At 40.2% G+C, this 20670-nt stretch overlaps 1 protein-coding gene across 1 annotated transcript; it reads left to right on the forward strand.

Annotated features, from left to right (window-relative positions):
* The first annotated feature begins 3262 nt into the window (after positions 1–3262).
* Positions 3263–5552, forward strand: LOC149233565 (putative pectate lyase 18). Its single transcript, XM_089376762.1, has 4 exons — positions 3263–3769; positions 3884–4526; positions 4662–4765; positions 4896–5552. Exons 1-4 carry the CDS (start codon positions 3588–3590, stop codon positions 5254–5256), a joined length of 1290 nt encoding a protein of 429 aa, XP_089232888.1. The 5' UTR covers positions 3263–3587; the 3' UTR covers positions 5257–5552.
* Positions 5553–20670: the final 15118 nt, after the last annotated feature.

The raw sequence follows: 20670 nt of genomic DNA on the forward strand, positions 1-20670 counted from the left end.
GTGGAAGAAGCCAAGGTCTCTCATACAGGTTACACAACTAGGGTTTCAATTAACGAGTAACCAGATCTATGAAGCTTCCTAAACATTGGGTCAACATCAATGGAGGGTGCAGTAGTAGGAAAATAGACATTCAATACAACAAATAGATTGCAACCCTATTCAGTAGTGAAGCATGACCTCACAACAACATTAGGGTTTCAACAACCTTGTCTATTCCCCTCATAGATCCTCTTTTCTTAATATGTTAACAACTATACAAATATCAATTAAGCTTATAGTAGTCACTAGACATGAGAGGGTAGTGAAGAAGCTCAAGAGTTGTGAGGGTAGGTCCAAGGTCACAGTAGGTGAACAATCACTTCACCTCTATAAATGTATCCTCGGGCCTCATTGTAAGGTGGGGGGGCACTTTAGCATTTGAGCTAGGACCAATAGTAGATAGTTGATTTGTGCCTTAGAGCTAGAGTCACTCTTATCTTGGGAGCTACTAGGGCGATTTGTAGTGAGGCTAGGGTATTGCATTGGACAATGGTAAGAGAAGCCTATGTTCCACTATTGGTATTTGATGAATTGAAGGATATGTACTTATATTTGCAACAACATTAATAATATGTTCTTCATTTTTGGCACTAAATCCCATGCTTACTCATAGTGGTAGTATTGGTTTTCTAACATTTTCACTATATTTGTATGTGTGCTTTCATACACGCAATAAGTTAAGCACTAGTTTGCATCTATCATATGTATGTTTGATTTCAAATATGTTCTTACCTATTCCACATCATGTCGGTGATCTATTGTGAAGTATTAACCTCTGGCATTTTCTTGTTCATGTACGTTTGAGTGGGTTTTGACTCCAAGATCCTTCTCATGGCATACTTCTTATTTTTGTTGCGACTTGCTTATACCTCTTTCTGTCATTTATTAATCTTGGGTTGACTTTGTTTCATTGTCTGGGCATTTCATTTTTTTCCACACTCTCATGTCATATTTTCATTCGATAGCCTAGAGCGAAACATTCATCGTGATATCCGAGCCCACATATCGAATGGGGCTTATACCTTAAATGGTGTGAGGTTTAATTGTGACTTCACACCAGGGAGACCCCCTCACTGTTGGTACATTCCATCTTGTTAAAAATTTACTCAAATTTCAAGTATAGAAACTCATTGGATGTAGAATTAAATTCCACATCCAACGAGTACCCATTATGCGTACTTCTCAGAAGATCCACATTGATAAAAAAATGATGATATATTTTTTTAGTATATCCTCAATTTTTAACAATTTTTATCTTCTTCAAAGTATGCATAACAGGTACTCATTGGTGGAATTTAATTCTATATCCAACAAGTGTCTACACCTAAAATTTAGTAAACTTGTACAGAGATAAGTAAAAAATACAATTAAAAAAATATTTTTTTCTTTTCCCTCCAAAATATTTACATGTGTCTCTTTCTAAATATAAATTATTTTGAATGGTTTAAATATTATGACATGGAAATTACATGAAAATTTAATGGGCACCATTACGCTGAAATTCCCTCTAATGAGATAGGGAGGGAGATAGTGACAAAGCAGGAGGGCTAAGAGAGAGAGATGGGGGAGAGATAGAGGAGGTGGGATGGAAAGGGAGAGAGGGGAAGGAAGAGAGAGAGGATTTGAGAGAAAGAAGGAGAGAGGGAGGGAGAGAAAGATGTACTTGGTGGGAAGAGAGAGAGAGGGAAGAAATGAAATGGAATGGTTTTAATGACATCCATGAGACCTCGAGGTCTAAGGGACCACCCATTATCGCTTAAGAAGAAATCCAAAGAGTGGAAGGTGGAGAAAGAGAGGGAGTGACACGGATGAGATGGAGAGAGAGTGAAGGAGAGAGGAGAGCAGGAGGGAAGGGAGAGAGGGAGAGAAGGGGATGATAGAGAGACAGAGAGGAAGAGGGAGGAGAGATAAATAGATATATATGGAGAGAGAGTGTGTATGTTTTTGGAGTGAGATAGAGAGACAAAAGGACATATAGATATAGATAAGGGGGAGAGGGAAGAAGAGAGATATAAAGAGAATGAGGGAGGGAGAGATAGATACATATGAAGAGAGAGAGCATGTGTGTTTTGGGAAGTGAGATAGAGAGAGAGAAGGATTGATGAAGGAAGATATATAAATATATAGCAGAGGGAGAGAGAGGAAAGAAGAGAGAGACAAAGAGAGGGAAGGAGAGAGAGAGAGATTGATAGGGGAAAGAGGGAAGGGGAGAGAGAGGGAGAGAAGAAAAGAGATATACACATAAATATATAGTTAAAATAAATCTAAAATAATTCTAATAACAACAAAATTCATTCAATTTTTCTCTTCAATAAAAAAACAAAATTCCATATTGGATTTTCTTTTAAATAATTATTATAATTTTATTATATAAAAAATAATCAATTATATTATTAAAAAATTAAAAACCAACCAACAAAATTTAATTCACTTTCGTATAACGCTGAACGGAAACTTCTGACACATTAATTAAGCTTCAGAGAAACTTCCATAGAAAATTATCAACATTTATTAATGCAAAATTGATAAAACATAAATTACCTAGCAACGACCGTATGCTTACCCGGTAACAGCTTCTCGTTTTATATTTTTCTTCAAATTCTTTTTCGTGCGAGGAATCTATGGAATTGAAATGTATACCACGTGCTCGTCGATGCCTAAACGCCCATGCTGCTTAAGATTTCTTAGAATCGCTAAGACGGAAACAGGTGTACCACCTATTTTTGAACCCAATCCACTATTTCCGGCCGTTCCTCCATTCTCCTGCTTCTTGCGACTCTGTATATGCTCTGTAATGGATTTTGAACCACGTTTTGAACGTGAAGTCACATTGTTACTTCACATATGGGGTGCTGCCATCCAGGTCTGGCCTAGGGTTATGCTCACACAATTCAGCCTTAACTAACTCATAAGTTAGGAGCCACCAACGGCTATCCGGTGCCGTTGAAATTAGGTGACGTAATCCTCAGGGGTTGAAATTTATGCGGTTAACCCTACCTACTAGAGTCTAATGGAGGAATGATAGAGTCACATACATGATAACAGTAGAAATAGAAGTGTAAATTAGTACTAGCAGAGGCAAAGGTAACAGTAGTACGTTCACCTGTTTGCTTAACCAGAGGTAAAGGTGAAAATGGGTGGGTCACAAAAGAGACTTTCAGGAAGTTGAGTTTTACCCCTCTGAGCCAATAGGTAGGAAAATATGCTGCTCTGATTCTTTTCTCTGGACGGATGTATGGATGGTTTGTGATTGACATTTCAATACAATACCTCCATCGATGCCTAACTCCTGCTCTATAAGAAGGAAGGTTTGTCATTCCAATGCTGCATAAGAGAGAGGGAGAGCTGATGCAATTATCATTTCTGCCAGCCCCCTATTCATAACTCCTCTCTTATACTTGCCTTGAGAGGGAGAGCTGATGCTCTCTGTTCCTTGTCTTGACACAGTTTAGAGCTGCAGCATTTCCCTTGCTAACATTTTCGATTATTCTTCACTTGTGAAGACAGTGGACCAATTTGTGAATAGAGAAGTGAGTATTGGTGCTAAGATGAAGAATCAGAGTATTTTGAGCTGCGTTCTCTTCATCGGATTCCTCTGTATCCATGGTGGGGCGGCAGCAAAGCCATTTAGATCATTGCTTGCAGAGAATTCGAGAGAAACAAAGCCTGCCAGTGCTAATTCCATTGGTGCGGAAAAAGATCCAGACAACGTGGTGCAGATGGTTGAAAGGTAAATTCAACGCACGACTACATTGAATTTGTTATGATCCGTTAAGTGCATTTGGTTAATAATGTTTGAAGGTTTGTGGGTGGAATCTGATTTATTTGTGCTGGAGTTTTCCAGAAGTATTAACGAGAGCATAACAAGGCGGGAGCTGGCTTATCTGTCATGCGGAACTGGTAACCCCATTGATGATTGCTGGCGTTGCGACCCCAACTGGGAGAGCAACAGACAACGCCTGGCAGACTGCGGCATTGGATTCGGCAGGAATGCCATTGGAGGCAAGAACGGGAGCTTTTATTTGGTCACGGATCCCAACGATTATGATGCGGTGAATCCTCGGCCGGGCACCCTGCGTCATGCCGTGATTCAAACAGAGCCCCTGTGGATTATTTTCCAGAGAGACATGGTCATCCAACTCAAGGAGGAACTGATCATGAACAGTTACAAGACAATTGATGGAAGGGGTGTAAATGTCCACATTACAAACGGGCCGTGTATCACCATTCAGAATGTGAGTCACATCATCATCCATGGCATTCATGTTCACGACTGTAAGCCTGCTGGAAATGCTATGGTCAGGGATTCTCCCACGCATTACGGGTGGAGAACCATGTGCGACGGAGATGGCATCTCCATCTTCGAAGGAAGCCATATTTGGGTGGATCACGTCTCCTTGTCCAACTGTGCCGATGGTCTCATTGATGCCATCATGGGATCCACTGCTATTACCATCTCAAACAACCATTTCACTCACCACAACGAGGTACTTACTCACATCAACTAAAAGAAATTTCAGTTCAAATAATGCAAAATGTGCCATTTCAATCCATTCTATTTCCCATTCAAATCCCATGGAACAATCATAACAGTTGCTCTGTTTTTTGTGTTAACATTGCAGGTGATGTTGTTAGGTCATAGTGATAGCTATACTCCCGATGTTAACATGCAGATCACGATTGCATACAACCATTTTGGAGAAGGTCTGGTGCAGAGAATGCCCAGGTAAATAAACCCTCCATTTCTTCCATTATTCCAGTGCTGAAACCCTCTTACCAAGAAATGAATAGATATCTATGAATGCTTTTATTACCAAGAAATGAATGGATATATGTAAATGAATGAATGGATGCAGGTGCAGGCATGGATACTTCCATGTGGTGAACAATGATTACACTCACTGGGAAATGTATGCAATTGGGGGCAGTGCAAACCCCACGATTAACAGTCAAGGGAATAGATTCTCCGCACCTGCTAATAGCTTGGCTAAGGAGGTAACAAAGCGGATAAACTCGGGCGCGGATCAATGGAAGGATTGGAATTGGAGATCAAAAGGAGATATGATGCTGAACGGTGCATATTTCACTCCATCAGGAGCAGGGGCGTCTTCTGCGTATTTGAAGGCATCCAGTCTAGAAGCGAGGCCTTCAACGCTTGTTGGACCACTCACCCAGAATGCAGGGGTACTCACCTGCAAGAAAGGAACTCGCTGCTAACCACGCTTCTCCACCCATCAAATTCAAGTTCAACAACCTGTGAAATGGGGACTAATTATTAGTTTCGCAATTAAGATTTATCTCATGATTGCCATTAGCATCTTATGTAGCTGGATAGATGGTACTTCTATTTGGTTGGAGAGCGGCTTTTACTTTGGTAGTTAGCCCTTACTCGTTTTGCTGAGCAACTAGAAAATGCAGAACAGAATTAGTGTACAGTGAGTCTTTTATTATATTATATTATGGGATCACTATTAATAAACAAATAAATGAATAAAGTGGCATGATTAAGATTATTTTCCCATTTTTGTTGGTGGAAGGAATTTTCAAATTAAATTTTAAATAATTTTATTCAAAAATATTTCTGATTAATTTATGCTTTTAAACTTATATAATCATGAGACATGGTAAAAGCAGAAAGACAGAGTAACGATTAAAAGGATTGGATTTTTTTCAATATGACATCGACATTGGCTTATACACAAACTACATTGACTTATACGCAAACTATCCATAGACAATATACTCGAAAGTCAATATACCCGAAACCCTTTGATTAATAAACCGAATATGACAATGGTTGATGTTAAAGCGCACGGGATATTGATGCAAAGAGGATAATGCCATCATAACGTTGCATAGGATAATGATTGAAAGATGAGGAAGGCACCCAAATTCTTTATATTATCAGAAACTTACATAGAGTATAAGGAAGGGAAAATTGAAATAACCGAATATGATAATGGTTGATGTTAAAGCGCATGGGATATTGATTCAAAGAGGATAATGGCATCATAACGTTGCATAGGATAATGATTGAAAGATGAGGAAGGCACCCAAATTCTTTATATTATCAGAAACCCACATAGAGTATAAGGAAGGAAAAATTGAAATAACCGAATATGACAATGGTTGATGTTAAAGCGCATGGGATATTGATTCAAAGAGGATAATGGCATCATAATGTTGCATAGGATAATGATTGAAAGATGAGGAAGGCACCCAAATTCTTTATATTATCAGAAACCTACATAAAGTATAAGGAAGGAAAAATTGAAATAACCGAATATGACAATGGTTGATGTTAAAGCGCACAGGATATTGATTCAAAGAGGATAATGGCATCATAACGTTGCATAGGATAATGATTGAAAGATGAGGAAGGCACCCAAATTCTTTATATTATCAGAAACCTACATAGAGTATAAGGAAGGAAAAATTGAAATAACCGAATATGACAATGGTTGATGTTAAAGCACACGGGATATTGATTCAAAGAGGATAATGGCATCATAACGTTGCATAGGATAATGATTGAAAGATGAGGAAGGCACCCAAATTCTTTATATTATCAGAAACCTACATAGAGTATAAGGAAGGAAAAATTGAAATAACCGAATATGACAATGGTTGATGTTAAAGCGCACGGGATATTGATTCAAAGAGGATAATGGCATCATAAAGTTGCATAGGATAATGATTGAAAGATGAGGAAGGCACCCAAATTCTTTATATTATCAGAAACCTACATAAAGTATAAGGAAGGAAAAATTGAAATAGACATGGTTCACAATGAGGTCTTAAAAAAAATTGAAGTGAGCATTAGAAAAGTGACAAGAGAGGTGATATGATTAGGAGAGGTGGGTTTTTTAAGAAGGTTTTGAGACTAAATTAAAACATTATTGATTCGTAATAAAATAAATATTACTAATATTGAGGTGACATGAAGAATAAAAAAATTATTGAAAACTAGGAAGCAACAGAGAGTGAGTGGGCCTTTCTTGGGAATTTAGCAAGTTTGGTTGAACTAGTATGTTGCATGATCATGATAGGTTTGGTTGTGTTGAGATTGATTACTTTAACCCTTGTGATGTTGAGCCTTGTACCTCCGAGCCTTGTCCTACTAGTCAAGGTAGAGGAAGGGGTCATCAAATCCCTTCACGAAGCCATAAAGGATGCTCCCACTCAGCAGCCCCAATCCCAGAGTAGGTGTCTACCTCCTTCCAAGAAGCTTTTCCCTTGGTTATGCACACAATATCGGTCCGGCTAGCCAAATTTTGTACTTGCTCCACGTGGTCTAGGGAGTCATAGTTGCCAGAGAAGTTTTGCTTCTTTTTTTTATTTGCTGGGTGATTAGGACTCGAAGGTCTATTTCCATGATGAGTTGAATTAACAACTTTTGTGCTTTCAAGTGCATTGGAGAAAGCCAAAGGAGGGGGAAAAGGGATTCCCAAAGCTCTGGATAGATTCTACAAAGCCATGCGAGTGTGGACCATATATGAATGAATTTAAAAAATTCAACATTCCACCATCTCAATAACTTCTTCCTGGTCCTAGAGATGTCTACCTAGCAAGTTCCTGACAGCTCAGTGGTCAGTATCAATGTTTCTATGCTCCTACACCTCCATGGTAGTGACTAAGTGACGAATGTCCATTGGAAAATATTTGTTGATGCTCTTCTCGTTGACCATGTCTCAGAGGGAGAGGTTGATGCTCGCATCCTTTGCCACCTCTCCTAGCTCGACCGCTTTTGTGGACCACAATGGTTAGACTTGAAAATGCTTTGCTTCTGACCTTAAGCTCCCTGAACCTCTCAGCCTTGCCAGACCCACAGTGTCCAACCACTTGCAAAGTTGAAAAAATAACAAAATGAATGTCCAGCTGAGTGCTAATGGAATAATGCATGCTCCTCACTGGGAACAAATTCCTTGTCCTCGATCGATGGCCCATATCATGTCTGTAATGAATGAAACCATCAGCGTGCTCAAAGAATGGCCACCACCTAGCCCTTCTCATTAATAAATCAAGCAATGCTGGCATGAGAAATATGTGTCTCCTCTGTGGATGTGAGGACACCTGGATCCAATATTTATTTTGGGATATTGAGTTTAGAGTTTATTATTTATTAAAAAAAGATAAAAAAAAATATTAGTAAAAATTTCGAATTTGAATATGATAGTGAAGAATAGCATGGCTACATTTTGAATTTAAAAGTTAATTGTTTTTATTTTTAATAGTGAGAATAAAAATAACTTATATTATAAGATCATTATGATTAACCATCTTTTAGCCAAGTTATATAGAATTATTTTGAAAAAAAAGAAGATATAATTAAATAGTTAAAGACCAATATGGTTTTGAAAATTATCATTTAACTATCAATCATTTAATTATTCTAGGATTATCACATAGGAATGCCCAGATAATAAATACGTTCCTTTGTCGATTTTAGGACAACTTTTGATAACATGTTTAGAAGCAAACGTTGGAATTGGTAAGAACAATTAACAATTATTTTAAGTTGAGAACCATTGTGATATAAGTAACATGACACCTCCAAACAAGTCATGTGTCTCATTTTCTACATCTCAGACACCAACACATGAAGACACTTGCCAAGCAGATGTTTGGCACATGACATGTTCATAAGACATCTACCAAACTCATGTATGACACATGCCCTTACCATGTTCCTTGTAAATGAGGCATGTGACCCATATTTACACACATTTTCCCTTTCATTTGAGCTCATTTGGCTTAATAGGTTTTGGAGGTGTGCCATGTTTTGGAGTGTAGCTAAAGGTTATTGTGTAGTATTACAAGGGATTCCAAGTGCAGCGCAAGTAGATTTTTCAACCAATATTCATTTTTTTACCTACAATAGTCCATTGTATTCCTCATTTAACATAAACCATGGTTCAATCATAAAGAGCAGTTGGAAAAGTTAAATGAAAGGGAGGAATGTGTCCATTGATGTTTCCCCCCTCCTTCATTTTCTTTAGGGTCTACTAGTGCTCCATCTACTCGAAGTAGGCTTGCAACAATAGCTTCAAAGGCTAAAAACCCATGATTTTAGAAAGACAACAGGCTCAAGAGCAAAAATTGTATGATTAAATTTGAATCATGATCATGTAAAATTCTAAATGTTTTTAAGTTTCTAAATTCTGAAAGAATTTGAATCTTTGTTTATATTGATTTTTGTATGTGTGATTTACTGATTTTTTTTATATTTTTAATATATATAACAAATTTGTGTATATGTAATGTGTCCTCCATGTCTTGTTTCTAGGGTCATCGTGTCTCGTGTTAGAAACTTATATTTCCTTATCCTCTATGTCTCATGTCATCAATTCATATGAATTAGATTGTGATAAGGTTATATAAGAACATTTTGCTAAAATTATGAACAATGAGGGTTGGTCATAAGAAATTAATTGTAACACAAGGGTGAAACAAGGTTATCTTTTATCCCCTACCATTTTTGGCATTTACATTTAGGCTAGTTTGGAATAAATAAAATGTGACAATACTATTTTGATTGGAGTAATCATCATCCTTTTTCTTGACAGTAATGCTAATGATGACATTGTTCATGTGGTGAAATGTTGCTCTAATCTCAACATGCAACTAAGAATTCTCAAAGATTAAACATTATTGTATTAGGACTAAATATGTTAGTAAATGTTGATGAGACAAAGGTTATGATAATCAAATGCATGTAGAAATTTTGAATAATATAACACTTATTCACAGAGATTATCCTGATTATACACTATTTGTGGAACGCATGCATAATACATAACCTCCTCTACGTTGATCATCAATTTGCGGAATAAAAAACAATCGCATGCGCACATTGAAACATCAATCACACATATCAACACAGTATGTACTGGGGAAAGCATACAGCTGAAAACCCCCAACTATCTGTATATTATAATGATAGAGAACATGTAACAATACATAGTACAATACTCCTCACAAGTACTCAGTACTATCTCCACCTGCTACACACAAACTAGCTCAGATCTGAATCAAGTCACAGGTTCAAATCTCCTCCACTATTTGTCTGCCTCCACTGCGCAATCCTCATTGGCAATCTCCATCATTGATTGTGCAAATCTCATGCACAGCTATAGTCACAACTGATAGTAGTCTCCACCTCTAACACCTGTCTCCACTGAACTGTCCATGCACTGAGTTAACTGATGTATTCTTTAGTTGCTTTATGAGTTAATAATTAGTGAATTAATTAATAGTTAATTCACATCACTCATCACTAGTGTATTTGGCAGTTAGACTAAATACTACTAGTTCAACTAAGTCAAACTGAACACAAATCCATCAACTCCTCAATCAACTCCACCAAACTCAATCACTTGGGTTCTAATTGAAGTCCATCATGCAATAGCTCAACTAACCCATAAGAAAAGCGTATTTCCTTCTGGCAGTTGCATGTGCCACATCCGTAGCTCGAACTGAAGTGCTCCAAAAGGATAAGATAATGTTTATAGTCCAAATATTATTAAGAGCTAATAATATTCGACTGTTCTATTTTTAGCCTGGCAGTCTAAAAATAGACTCCGCCCATATGTCTAAAAATATAAGTCCATCTATTTTTACCAACATGACCAATCATCCAAAAATAGCATCCTGCAACTCATAGACCATGATCCATATGTCTAAAAATAGACATAGTCTAAAAATAGACTTTGCGCCAAAAATAGCCTGCGGGCCCACTTAGTGAAGGCGACTTCTTTTCACTAAGCTCCATCATCTTGTTGCATTTTCAACAATGCTAAAATGCTCATATACACTAATTTTGTGTATGATAATAACAATTTAGAAAAAATTTAGACATGTGATTATCCGCATGTACTAATTTTGTGTTTTACAATAATAACTTAAGAGAAATTTAATTATGTAATTATCTTGGGACCTTGACTGTAGACTCAACTAGAATTACAACATTGAGAAAAATATTATGGGAGGATTGAAAGTCTCTTTTGGTCTTGTTGTAGCAGCTACAACCACCCTCCAAAAGTTTGCCTTAGCTTTGTTTTGGAGCCTCCCTATCGACCATCTTTAGTAGCATGTCTTGCATTGTCAAGTACACAAGCTTCAATGGTTTTCTAGCAGATTTCCAGCCTGTGCATGATAGCTTGTTGCATCCCCCTCACAGACCGTTTCTCCGGAATTAGTCCAACTACAGGCTAAGTAGCTCCGTCAAGAAATTGCACAATTATGGAGGTGAACTAGCCTTCCCTCCAAAAATTGCACAATCTTGACTGGCAGCTTGCTGGGCTCCAGAATTGCGCAATCCTGCCTGTCAACCTTAACTGGAAAAACTGTGCAATCTAGTCCAATAGGACTGCTCAGCCCAGGAATTGTGCAATCCCTCTGGGACATCCAGCCCAACAGCTAGCAAAAATTGCGCAAATCCATCCACACAACCTGGTCAGCTTAGAAATTGCGAGATGCAGCCAGACAAGCTTCCTTGAGAAAATTGCGAGGTCTGACCTAGGATAGCTGCTTAGCCCAGAAATTGTGCAATCCTCAGAGACAATCACCTTTTCCTCTTAGAAATTTTGTAATCCCTCTAGGACAACCATCTTTGCTCAACCCAGAAACTGTGCAGATTTTCATCCCAGGCTCGCAGACTAATGCATGTGCCTTCAGATTGACCGGTTCCCTCCGGGACCGAGAAAAACTGATTTGCATGCATGGATTGCTTCTCCCAAGGCAACATGCAAAGGCATCCCTTGATTCATGGATCTATTTTAAGCAGTTGGAGGTTACATGCAAGGATCATTTCAGAAACCTCCCGCCGAGTGTTGCTTTCCTAGATTTGTGACATGCACGTCACAACCTCGATTTTATCAAAACTCATCAACCGGAAACTATAGAGCTCATTCCTCACATCAAACTTGCAACTCTAACATCCTACATTGCATCTAGGAGTTTTCAGCACGTTCAGCTCAATTGTTTTGGGGTAAGACCACTTTTCATGTCTTACATTGTGTTTCTGTCGCTTTTTGTATTTTGCTTCATGTGAGTGATGTTTACTCGATTTTAGTGAGCGCTTCTTGTCATTTTGATGTATGTTAACTTGTAGAAGCACTGTTTCAGTTTTTGTTCGCATCTCACTACTGTCGCATGCATGACACTTTTTTGCATGGATGGTCATCGTTGCAGCGACTCACTTCACACACATGCATGCTTTCCTGTTTTCTGAATCATGCATTTTTTGTTTGCATGAATGATCATTCACTCTTGTTTACACTCATCTCACCATGTATTCAAACTTCTCACGTTTTCAGTCACCCGTCGGCTGGTCTGGGCTGCCTTGGCCGGGATGGTGCCCTGCCCAGCTAGCACTGCACATTTCCGGAAGCGAAGGCTCTACCTTCCCTCTAGAAATTGCATGAGTCTAGCCCAGCATTGACCTTCAGACTTGCATTGTGTAATTCATGGAGGTAGTCTCCTGCTAGCCCGAAAAACTGCACAATGCAATTTGTTGGTTGCATGTCACTATTGACTAAAATTTCACATTGTGTAGTTTCAGTCCTCAGCAGACCACACTCGACTGTGCATTGTGAAATTCCAGCAGTCAGTGAGCCTTCTAACAACCCAGACTGTGCCTTGCGTGGTTTTGGCAATCATTCTCCCAACCTCCTGACAAACATTGCGCAACCTCCATGATGAATTACACAGGTATGTTGCAAGTCATTCCTCAAGTTTTTTTTGGTTTTCGACTGATAGACTAATTGCATTGAGTGTTGTTATGTCTCTAGGAACCATAGCTGTTCGTCTATCTCTTAGCAGCACAAGTACAATGGCCTTGAGGAGAGTAGAGTCAAAGGACATCCTTGAGAGCCTAATGACATTTTTAGTCAAGAAAGTGTCTATGAGCTCGCCTACCTATGAAGACATCAAGTAGTTCGTAGGCAAGGACATCAAGATGATATGGCAATAGAATTATAGTAAGCAACACCATCAGCAACAACAGAAGGGATCACACCTACACACAATGAATGCAAGAGGAAGGTTGTTGACAACACAGAGGCGAAACAAAGTTGCAAGCTCAAGAACATCCAATTGTCATGAAAGCAACTTTCGAGATTCAGGCTATGAGGTGACGACGTGACATGAAGATTGCGCGAAGGTAGAGAATGGAATAGAGAAGGAGTTTCATGTGCTGAAGCAGCAACTCGAGGAAGAACAAGAGTTGCACAAACAAGAGAATGAGTTATAATAGGAACAAGTACAGTAGGGGGCGCAACACAAACAGACAGATGAAACTGGACCCGTACAAGTTATAGATCCATCCTAGTAGTTGGCACGGAGCAGAAAAGGTGAGTAGTGTTGTTGATCGAATGCAAGCAAATTCAGTAGCATGCATGTCATTGTGCGCACACATGTGATTCACCCATTTGGCACACTCACCGAGGTGAAGACAAAAAGCAAGTCCGATTGGGACTGAACATGAGGTTTGACAATTGATGTGCATTACCACCAACACACACTTCAAGATCAACATAGATACTATGCATGATTTTGCCTTCTGGTTCAGCTGCACCCAAGAAGAACATGAACATGTTGTCAGAAGAGATGGATGGAGGAGCCATATCAGTGTACCTAGAGGAAACGGAGGCAAGATTTCGCTTCAGCAAGATGTCACCGTCGAGCACATGGACACCATCACAGATGACCAAGCTTGACATCAGCTCACCACCTTCACCATCAGAAATATGTCAAAGAGTTGGTCTCACCACAATGGTCCGAGTGTCAGTGATGTCTTGCATGGCTTGCTCAAGCCATTTTGTCTCACACACGCACATGCGCAATGTAATGTAACATCTTGTCAAGTGGAATTTCAAGTGTCAATAGTTGAATGTAACAGTCACAGAGTAGTTGAAGAGTCATGAGGATAGATGAACGGTCACAAAGGGGAATGTCAAGGGTCACCTCACCCTTTGCTATAAATAGAACCTCATAACTCATTGTAAAGGATTTTGGTCAGCCAAGCTTCCAATAGGAGTATCTTAGGGAAACCTTGGACAATATTGTAATGATCCTTGGCTTCTCCACTACGCAGAGCTAGTATATATCTTTGGAGGAGCAGGCGGTTATGGCTGTAATGTTCCACTATCAAAACTAGTGGTCGGACATGGATGTATTGTATGACTGGAACTTACACTTCTTTATATAACAGAGCCAGCACGTTTCATGCATATGTTGTATGTATTTCAGTTATCTTGAGTACTCTAAATGATATATGTATATGTTTTCTTACGCATGCATGTGTAGCTATTTCTGTATATGTATGTATGAATCTTTCTGAAATGTGTTGATGGTTTAACCATCACTTTGGATTGCTAGCTAACTCGCCTTCCTTGTTGTGGTGCATCTTTTCTCGTGTGTTCGCTTCTTAACTCCATGCTATCACAGGTTTCCAAGGGTTTCACTCACCTCACCCTCTGTGTGTTAGAACCTCTCATGCACCTTCCTTGACTTGCTGCATATGTCACACCCTTGCTACCAACAGGGAAATCTTACTTGCCTCTGTGTGAAACCACGGTCAAGGCATTACCGTACGACCCATTGCTAGGATTCTTACACCAAATGGTCTGAGGTCTAATTGGGACTTCTTACCGAGGAGATCCCCTGACATGTTGGTGGGTCCAACACCATCAACATTTTGGTGCTAGAAGGAGGGCCAGATGACAAGCTGAGTCCTCACATCTGTTTTGAATCTCTACATATATATCATGACCTACAGAGTTTCTCTTCTGGAGTGTATGTCTTATGGAAACGACTTCATTATCTCAGAAAAGCTCTCGGATAACATGTCACATAAAACATACAATGGTGGAGGCCATGTAACCTTGGTTAGGCACGTGGTCGACATTGTAGGCTTATGTGAAAGACATGGAATATTTGAAGAATACATGACTTGTGCGATGTTCGTCTACACGCTTCAAGGGCACCCAATGCACTGGTGTGCCATGCTCCCTGAAAAATATATTCATTCTCTTGCTCATCGGATTGCAGAGGTAGACCGTGCTTTCAATCACTTGAACCATAAAGAACTCGATCAAGAAATTTTGAAATTATGAAAAGAACCCAGTGAATCTGTTGAACAGGTTTACACACACTTTTATAATCTTGCATACCAATTCCCCGAAGATGAAATTGATTGGGAATTTCTCGATGGAACATTTGGGTAACTTCTTCACATATCTGAGCCCTGCTCAACACACTTCGGTGATGGAGTTGCACAATCACAGGTAGGAACAGTTGCTGTCACAAGTGACTGCCTGCCTTCACCTCATCAAACAAATCCATCACCGCAGAGTGATGTGGGAGATCTTGCACACACATCTGTTGACTATCACATCCTCCCACCCCACCTGCTCTTGATAGCTGCATATATTTGGCTTGCAAACCTGTTGGTTGTCATGTGGATTTGTTCCCTCAACCTCTGTCCTCGTGTTCTGTTGATCCTCCAGATTGTACTGTCTTGTGTTCTTCCACTTCAAACTCCTCACCTACTGTGAACGAGGATTAAGTTGTCGATGGAGTTTGTTATGCTCTTAACCTGCAAAAAGATACCCAAATACAGAATATGCGAAGAAAGATACCCAGAACATAGATTAATGAGAGACAACAACAAATATTTTATTATTCAGAAAGCAATGTTCACTGGCCTCTTCGAGGGGGCAACCTCCAATAGAGCAGAGCTCGATTCAAAAATAAGACACGATGCTCCTCGCAGGGAGTCTCTATCCTTTATATATGACTCATACATGCAATACCAAGGATCAATACCATGGGTTTTATTAATACCATCTATCTAATACTACGACCCATTTGCAACTAACTGTGGTCTCGTCATTAATTGCGGGTTAACCACTTACAATTATTAATATGGGCTTTATTGACTCTTGACTATGACTCGATCCCATTACATAAATAAGGGGGTTAGGGTGGGACCCTAACATGCCCTCCCCCTTAAGACTAGCCTTGCCTCAAGGCTGAAGCTGCGGAAATTGCTGAAGAATAGTGGTTGGTTCCCAAGTTGCATCTTCCGGAGAGGTGTCTTTCCACTTGATGAGGACTTCCCTAATCATGCGGCCCCACAGGTGCCTGTCTTGTCTGTCTAGGACCTGTTCAGGTTGGAGCCAGATTGACCCTTCTTCGTCCAATTCAGGTAGACTGGTTTGAATTCTGCAATTGTTCCCAATCACTTTCTTGAGGCATGAGACATGGAAAACTGGATGGGTTTTTGCAGTAGGTGGCAAAGACAACTTGTAAGCCACTTCTCCAATGCGCTGAAGTACTTGATATGGTTCGTAGAATTTTGGAGATAGTTTCTGACAACCCTTGTCTTTGAGTGATGTTTGCTTATATGGTTGCAGCCTCAAAAAGACCTGATCCCCTTCTTGAAATTGGCGCTCTGAGTGATGCTGGTCTACCTATTGCTTCATGTGGTTTTGAGCTTGATGAAGATTCTCTCTAAGATGGGCGAGCATGGTTGCGCGGTGTTGTAGGAGTTGATCCACTGCTTTTACTTTTGAGCACCCCTTGATATAAGAAGTAGGGGAAGGAGGGAGTTGACCATATATTGCTTCATAGGGAGTCATTTTGGTGGTGGCATGATAGTTGGTGTTATACCACCATTCAGCCAGAGGTAACCACTGTACCCAAAGATGTTGCTTTTCTGAAGTGAAATACCTAAGGTAGATTTCCAAACATTTGTTGATGGCTTCAGTTTGACCATCTGTTGGCGGATGATAGGAAGTACTGAGTTTTAGTTGAGTGCCTTGTATCCTGCAGAGTTCCTGCCAAAAATTACTGGTGAAGATCGGGTCACGATCGGACACAATAGAAGTGGGCATGCCATGAAATTTGAAGATCTGATCCATGAAAGATTGAGCGACCAAAGTTGGTGTAAACGGGTGGGGTAGGGCACAGAAATGAGCATACTTCGAAAGTCTGTCCACAACCACCATGATGACTGACTTGTTTCCTAACTTTGGAAGACCTGTAATGAAATCCATAGAAACCTCCGTCCAAATTGATGCCGGGATGGGAAACAGCTGTAATGTTCCTGGTGTGTTGACGGTCTCCCCTTTGTGGCATTGACAGACATCAAATTATCCTACGAAAGTAAGGATGTCCTTTTTCATGCTTGTCCAAAAAAATGATCTTCTGGTGTGAGCATAGGTCTTCTGAAAGCCTGAATGTCCTGCAATGGGGGATGAGTGCAATTCTACCAAAATATGACTTTTGAGGGTGGATGTGGGTGATATTACGACTCTGTCCCTATAGCAAAGAATCTCATCCTGCCACGAGTATCCCTTGGTGGAATTTGGATCTACCTGCAATTGAGAAATGAGTTGGGAGAGCCCGGGATGTGAAAACCATTCCCTGCAAGCCTCTTCAATCCATTCTGGAATGGGGAGGGAAATTGCTAGCAGAGTACTTTCCTCCTCAAATTGGCGAGATAATGCATCTGCGACACTATTGTCTTTCCCTTTCTTGTAAATGATCTCATAATCATATCCCAGCATTTTGGCGAGCCATTTATTTTGTTGTGGGGAGGATAGGCGTTGCTCCAAAAAATATTTAAGACTATGATGATCTGTGCGGATTTGGAAACGTCGCCCCAATAAGTAAGCTTGCCAGGTCTCTACTGCATGTAAGATGGCCATCATTTCCTTCTCGTAGGTAGATTGGCCCAGATTCTTCCCACTTAGTTGTTGGCTTGTGAAGGCCAAAGGTCGCCCTTCCTGCATTAAGACCACCCCAATATCTGTACCCAAAGCATCACATTCAATGACAAAAGATTTGGTGAAGTCAGGTAGTGCTAAGACTGGAGTGGAACACATGGCATTTTTGAGAGCTGTAAATGCCTGTTGTGCTTCCTCATTCCAGAAGAATGAATTTTTCTTCAGGAGTTGAGTGAGGGGCTTCGCTATGTGACCATAGTTGCAGAAAAATTTACGATAATAGCCTGTGAGACCCAAAAATCCTCTCAAGCTCTTCAAGGTCTTAGGTTGAGGCCAATCCTGCATTGCCTGGATCTTTTTGGGGTCCACCTTGACACCTTCACGCCCCACAATGTGGCCCAAATACTCGACTTCTTCCATGCCAAATGAACACTTGGACATCTTGACAAATAATTTATGCTTGCGGAGCAGTTGCAAGAGTAGATCTATATGCTGAAGATGTGCAGCCCAAGTGCAACTATAGATGAGGATGTCATCAAAGAAGACAAGGACAAATTTCCTGAGATATGGTTTGAGAATGCGGTTCATAAGGCTCTGAAAAGTAGAGGGGGCATTACAAAGACTAAATGGCATGAACAGGAACTCATAATGGCCTTCATGAGTTCTGAAAGCAGTCTTTGGAATGTCGACTTCCTTCATGCGAATTTGGTGGTAGCCCGAGCGAAGATCCAGCTTAGTGAAGAATTGAGCCCCATTGAGTTCATCCAGCAAATCGTCAACCACTGGGATGGGAAAAATATCTTTGACTGTCAACTTATTAAGGGCCCTGAAGTCTGGACACATCCGCCACTCCCTATCTTTCTTGAGCACCATGACCACCGGTGATGAATAAGACTAATGCTGGGACGAATGACACCTGCTTCCAAAAGTTCCTTGATTATTTTTTCTATTTCATTCTTTTGGGTGAACGTATATCTGTATGGGCGCACATTTGGGGGTTGGGCCCCTAGAACCAAGGTGATGCTATGATCATGTTCCCCTCTCGAGGGTGGAAGCTCATGAGGCTTGTCAAAGATCAGCAGATGGTTATTTAAAATCTATTGCATCTCAGGATGAATCAGCAGAGACTTGGTTTCGACTGCCTGGATGGCATTAAATTGAGCTATAAATCCATGATGGCCCTTTTTTAGCAATTTTTCCATCCTATGCAAGCTGATGATAGAGGGAGCTTCCGCCTGGAGTCCACGGAGGGTATGTGTGGAGTTGTTCTGCTTAAAACTCATATATAACTCCTGGAAATCCATTGTGATTGGCCCAAGAGTGCGAAGCCATTCAGCGCCAAGGACAATGTCGCATCCTCCCATGTGTATGGCAAACATGTGGGTTTTCAACTGATAATCCCCCATTTGAAGTTTGACATTTTCACAGCGGCCTTCACATTTCATTGTTCCCCCATCCGCAATTTGGACTTGGAAGTTAGAAACTGCTCGTACAAAACAATGCACTGCTTCCGCGACTTTTTGATGGATGAAATTATGTGTACTTCCACTATCAATGAAGACTACTACTGGGCGATGTTTAATAAAACCTCTGATTTTGAGAGTTTGAGGTGAAGAAATCCCTGCCAAAGCATGCAGCAAAATAACTGGTTCGTCAGAGACATTGTCCTTTTGGTTGTCCTCTTCTAGCGCCTCATGTTCCTCAAGTGGTGGATCTTCCTCTGTTGAGCTGTAGTCAGTGGCATCAATTTGAAAAAATTTGGGCTCCTTGCATTTATGACCTGGGGAGTATTTTTCATCACAGTAGTAACATAATCCTTGCTTTCTTCTTTTGGCCATTTCCGCAGGTGACACCTTTTGGACCCTAAGTGTTTGAGTCGTGTTGTGAGCCTGTGGGGGGCGACCTTTAGCGGAAAAATTTGGGTGACTGTACTGGGCTGCTAATGCACGCTCCACGTTACGAGCTACCTTGCAAGCCTCCATCCATGTGGGAGGGTGGTGCAGTAGGACTTGGGCTTTGATGGATTCTTTAAGACCGATGATAAAACATTCCGTGTAAAACACATCTGAGAGACCCCAAGTGCGGAAGGCTAAGGCTTCAAAGGCTGTAATATATTCATCCACTGTGCCAGTCTATCGGAGCTTAGTAAGACGACCCAAAAAAGAAGATTCCTGGTCAAAGCAGTCTGAAAGAGTTTTTTTGAATTTGGTCCAAGCCCGAAAAGGTCCATTGCAACGTTGATTCCATTCCCACCTGTTGAAGCCCCAAAAATCGGGTCGACAACAAGGGGGATACACACCCGGTCCGGACCTTGGTTGGCAGCTCCTTATCCGTTTGGTATAGCGGGTCCGACTGGGGATAATGGGACCAGTTTCCCAATCTAAGGGTGTGTGTGTGCAGAGTTGGATTATGCTGATCTAAGAGTTCTAATCTAAGCTACTTTAATCTAATTCTATGCTATTGTAATCTAATGAAAACAACACATCTAATCTATGCTAACCCGGGGTGTATTTCTTCTATTATGCGATCTAAAGAGATTTCAAACAATAACTGGTAATAAAGATCATTCAGCTATCATAAGAATGGAAATCAATTAAGATGAACCACTTTGCATAAAAAGTTAGGCAAAACAGTTGTGAACAGCATATCGCATAATAAGTTATTCATATATCAAACATAAATAAATGACTCCACCGTACAAAAGTGCCAAATGGTAACTCACACATTCATGCAATAACATATAAACAACTAAAAACTGTATATCACTTTAAGAATATAAGCAGAAATGGCCAAGAGATAAAAGTACCATTTATGACTGGTCCTACTCATAAGCTTCAAGTAATAATGATTTATCTCTGCTTGTTCTGATATCTACTAAGAGTATAGAAGTGCAACATCA

The sequence above is a fragment of the Pinus tabuliformis genome, chromosome J, assembly GCF_031772625.1.
Source record: "Pinus tabuliformis cultivar Carrire ecotype Pingquan chromosome J, CPIR1, whole genome shotgun sequence".
NCBI classification, from domain to species: Eukaryota; Viridiplantae; Streptophyta; class Pinopsida; order Pinales; family Pinaceae; genus Pinus; species Pinus tabuliformis.

Bases quoted from the DNA above. Each gene is read 5' to 3' on its own strand.
- LOC149233565 (XM_089376762.1), top strand. From the start codon at position 3,588: ATGAAGAATCAGAGTATTTTGAGCTGCGTTCTCTTCATCGGATTCCTC. The intron at 3,770-3,883 runs GTAAATTCAACG...GGAGTTTTCCAG, and splicing joins GTGGTGCAGATGGTTGAAAG to AAGTATTAACGAGAGCATAA. The intron at 4,766-4,895 runs GTAAATAAACCC...GAATGGATGCAG, and splicing joins CTGGTGCAGAGAATGCCCAG to GTGCAGGCATGGATACTTCC.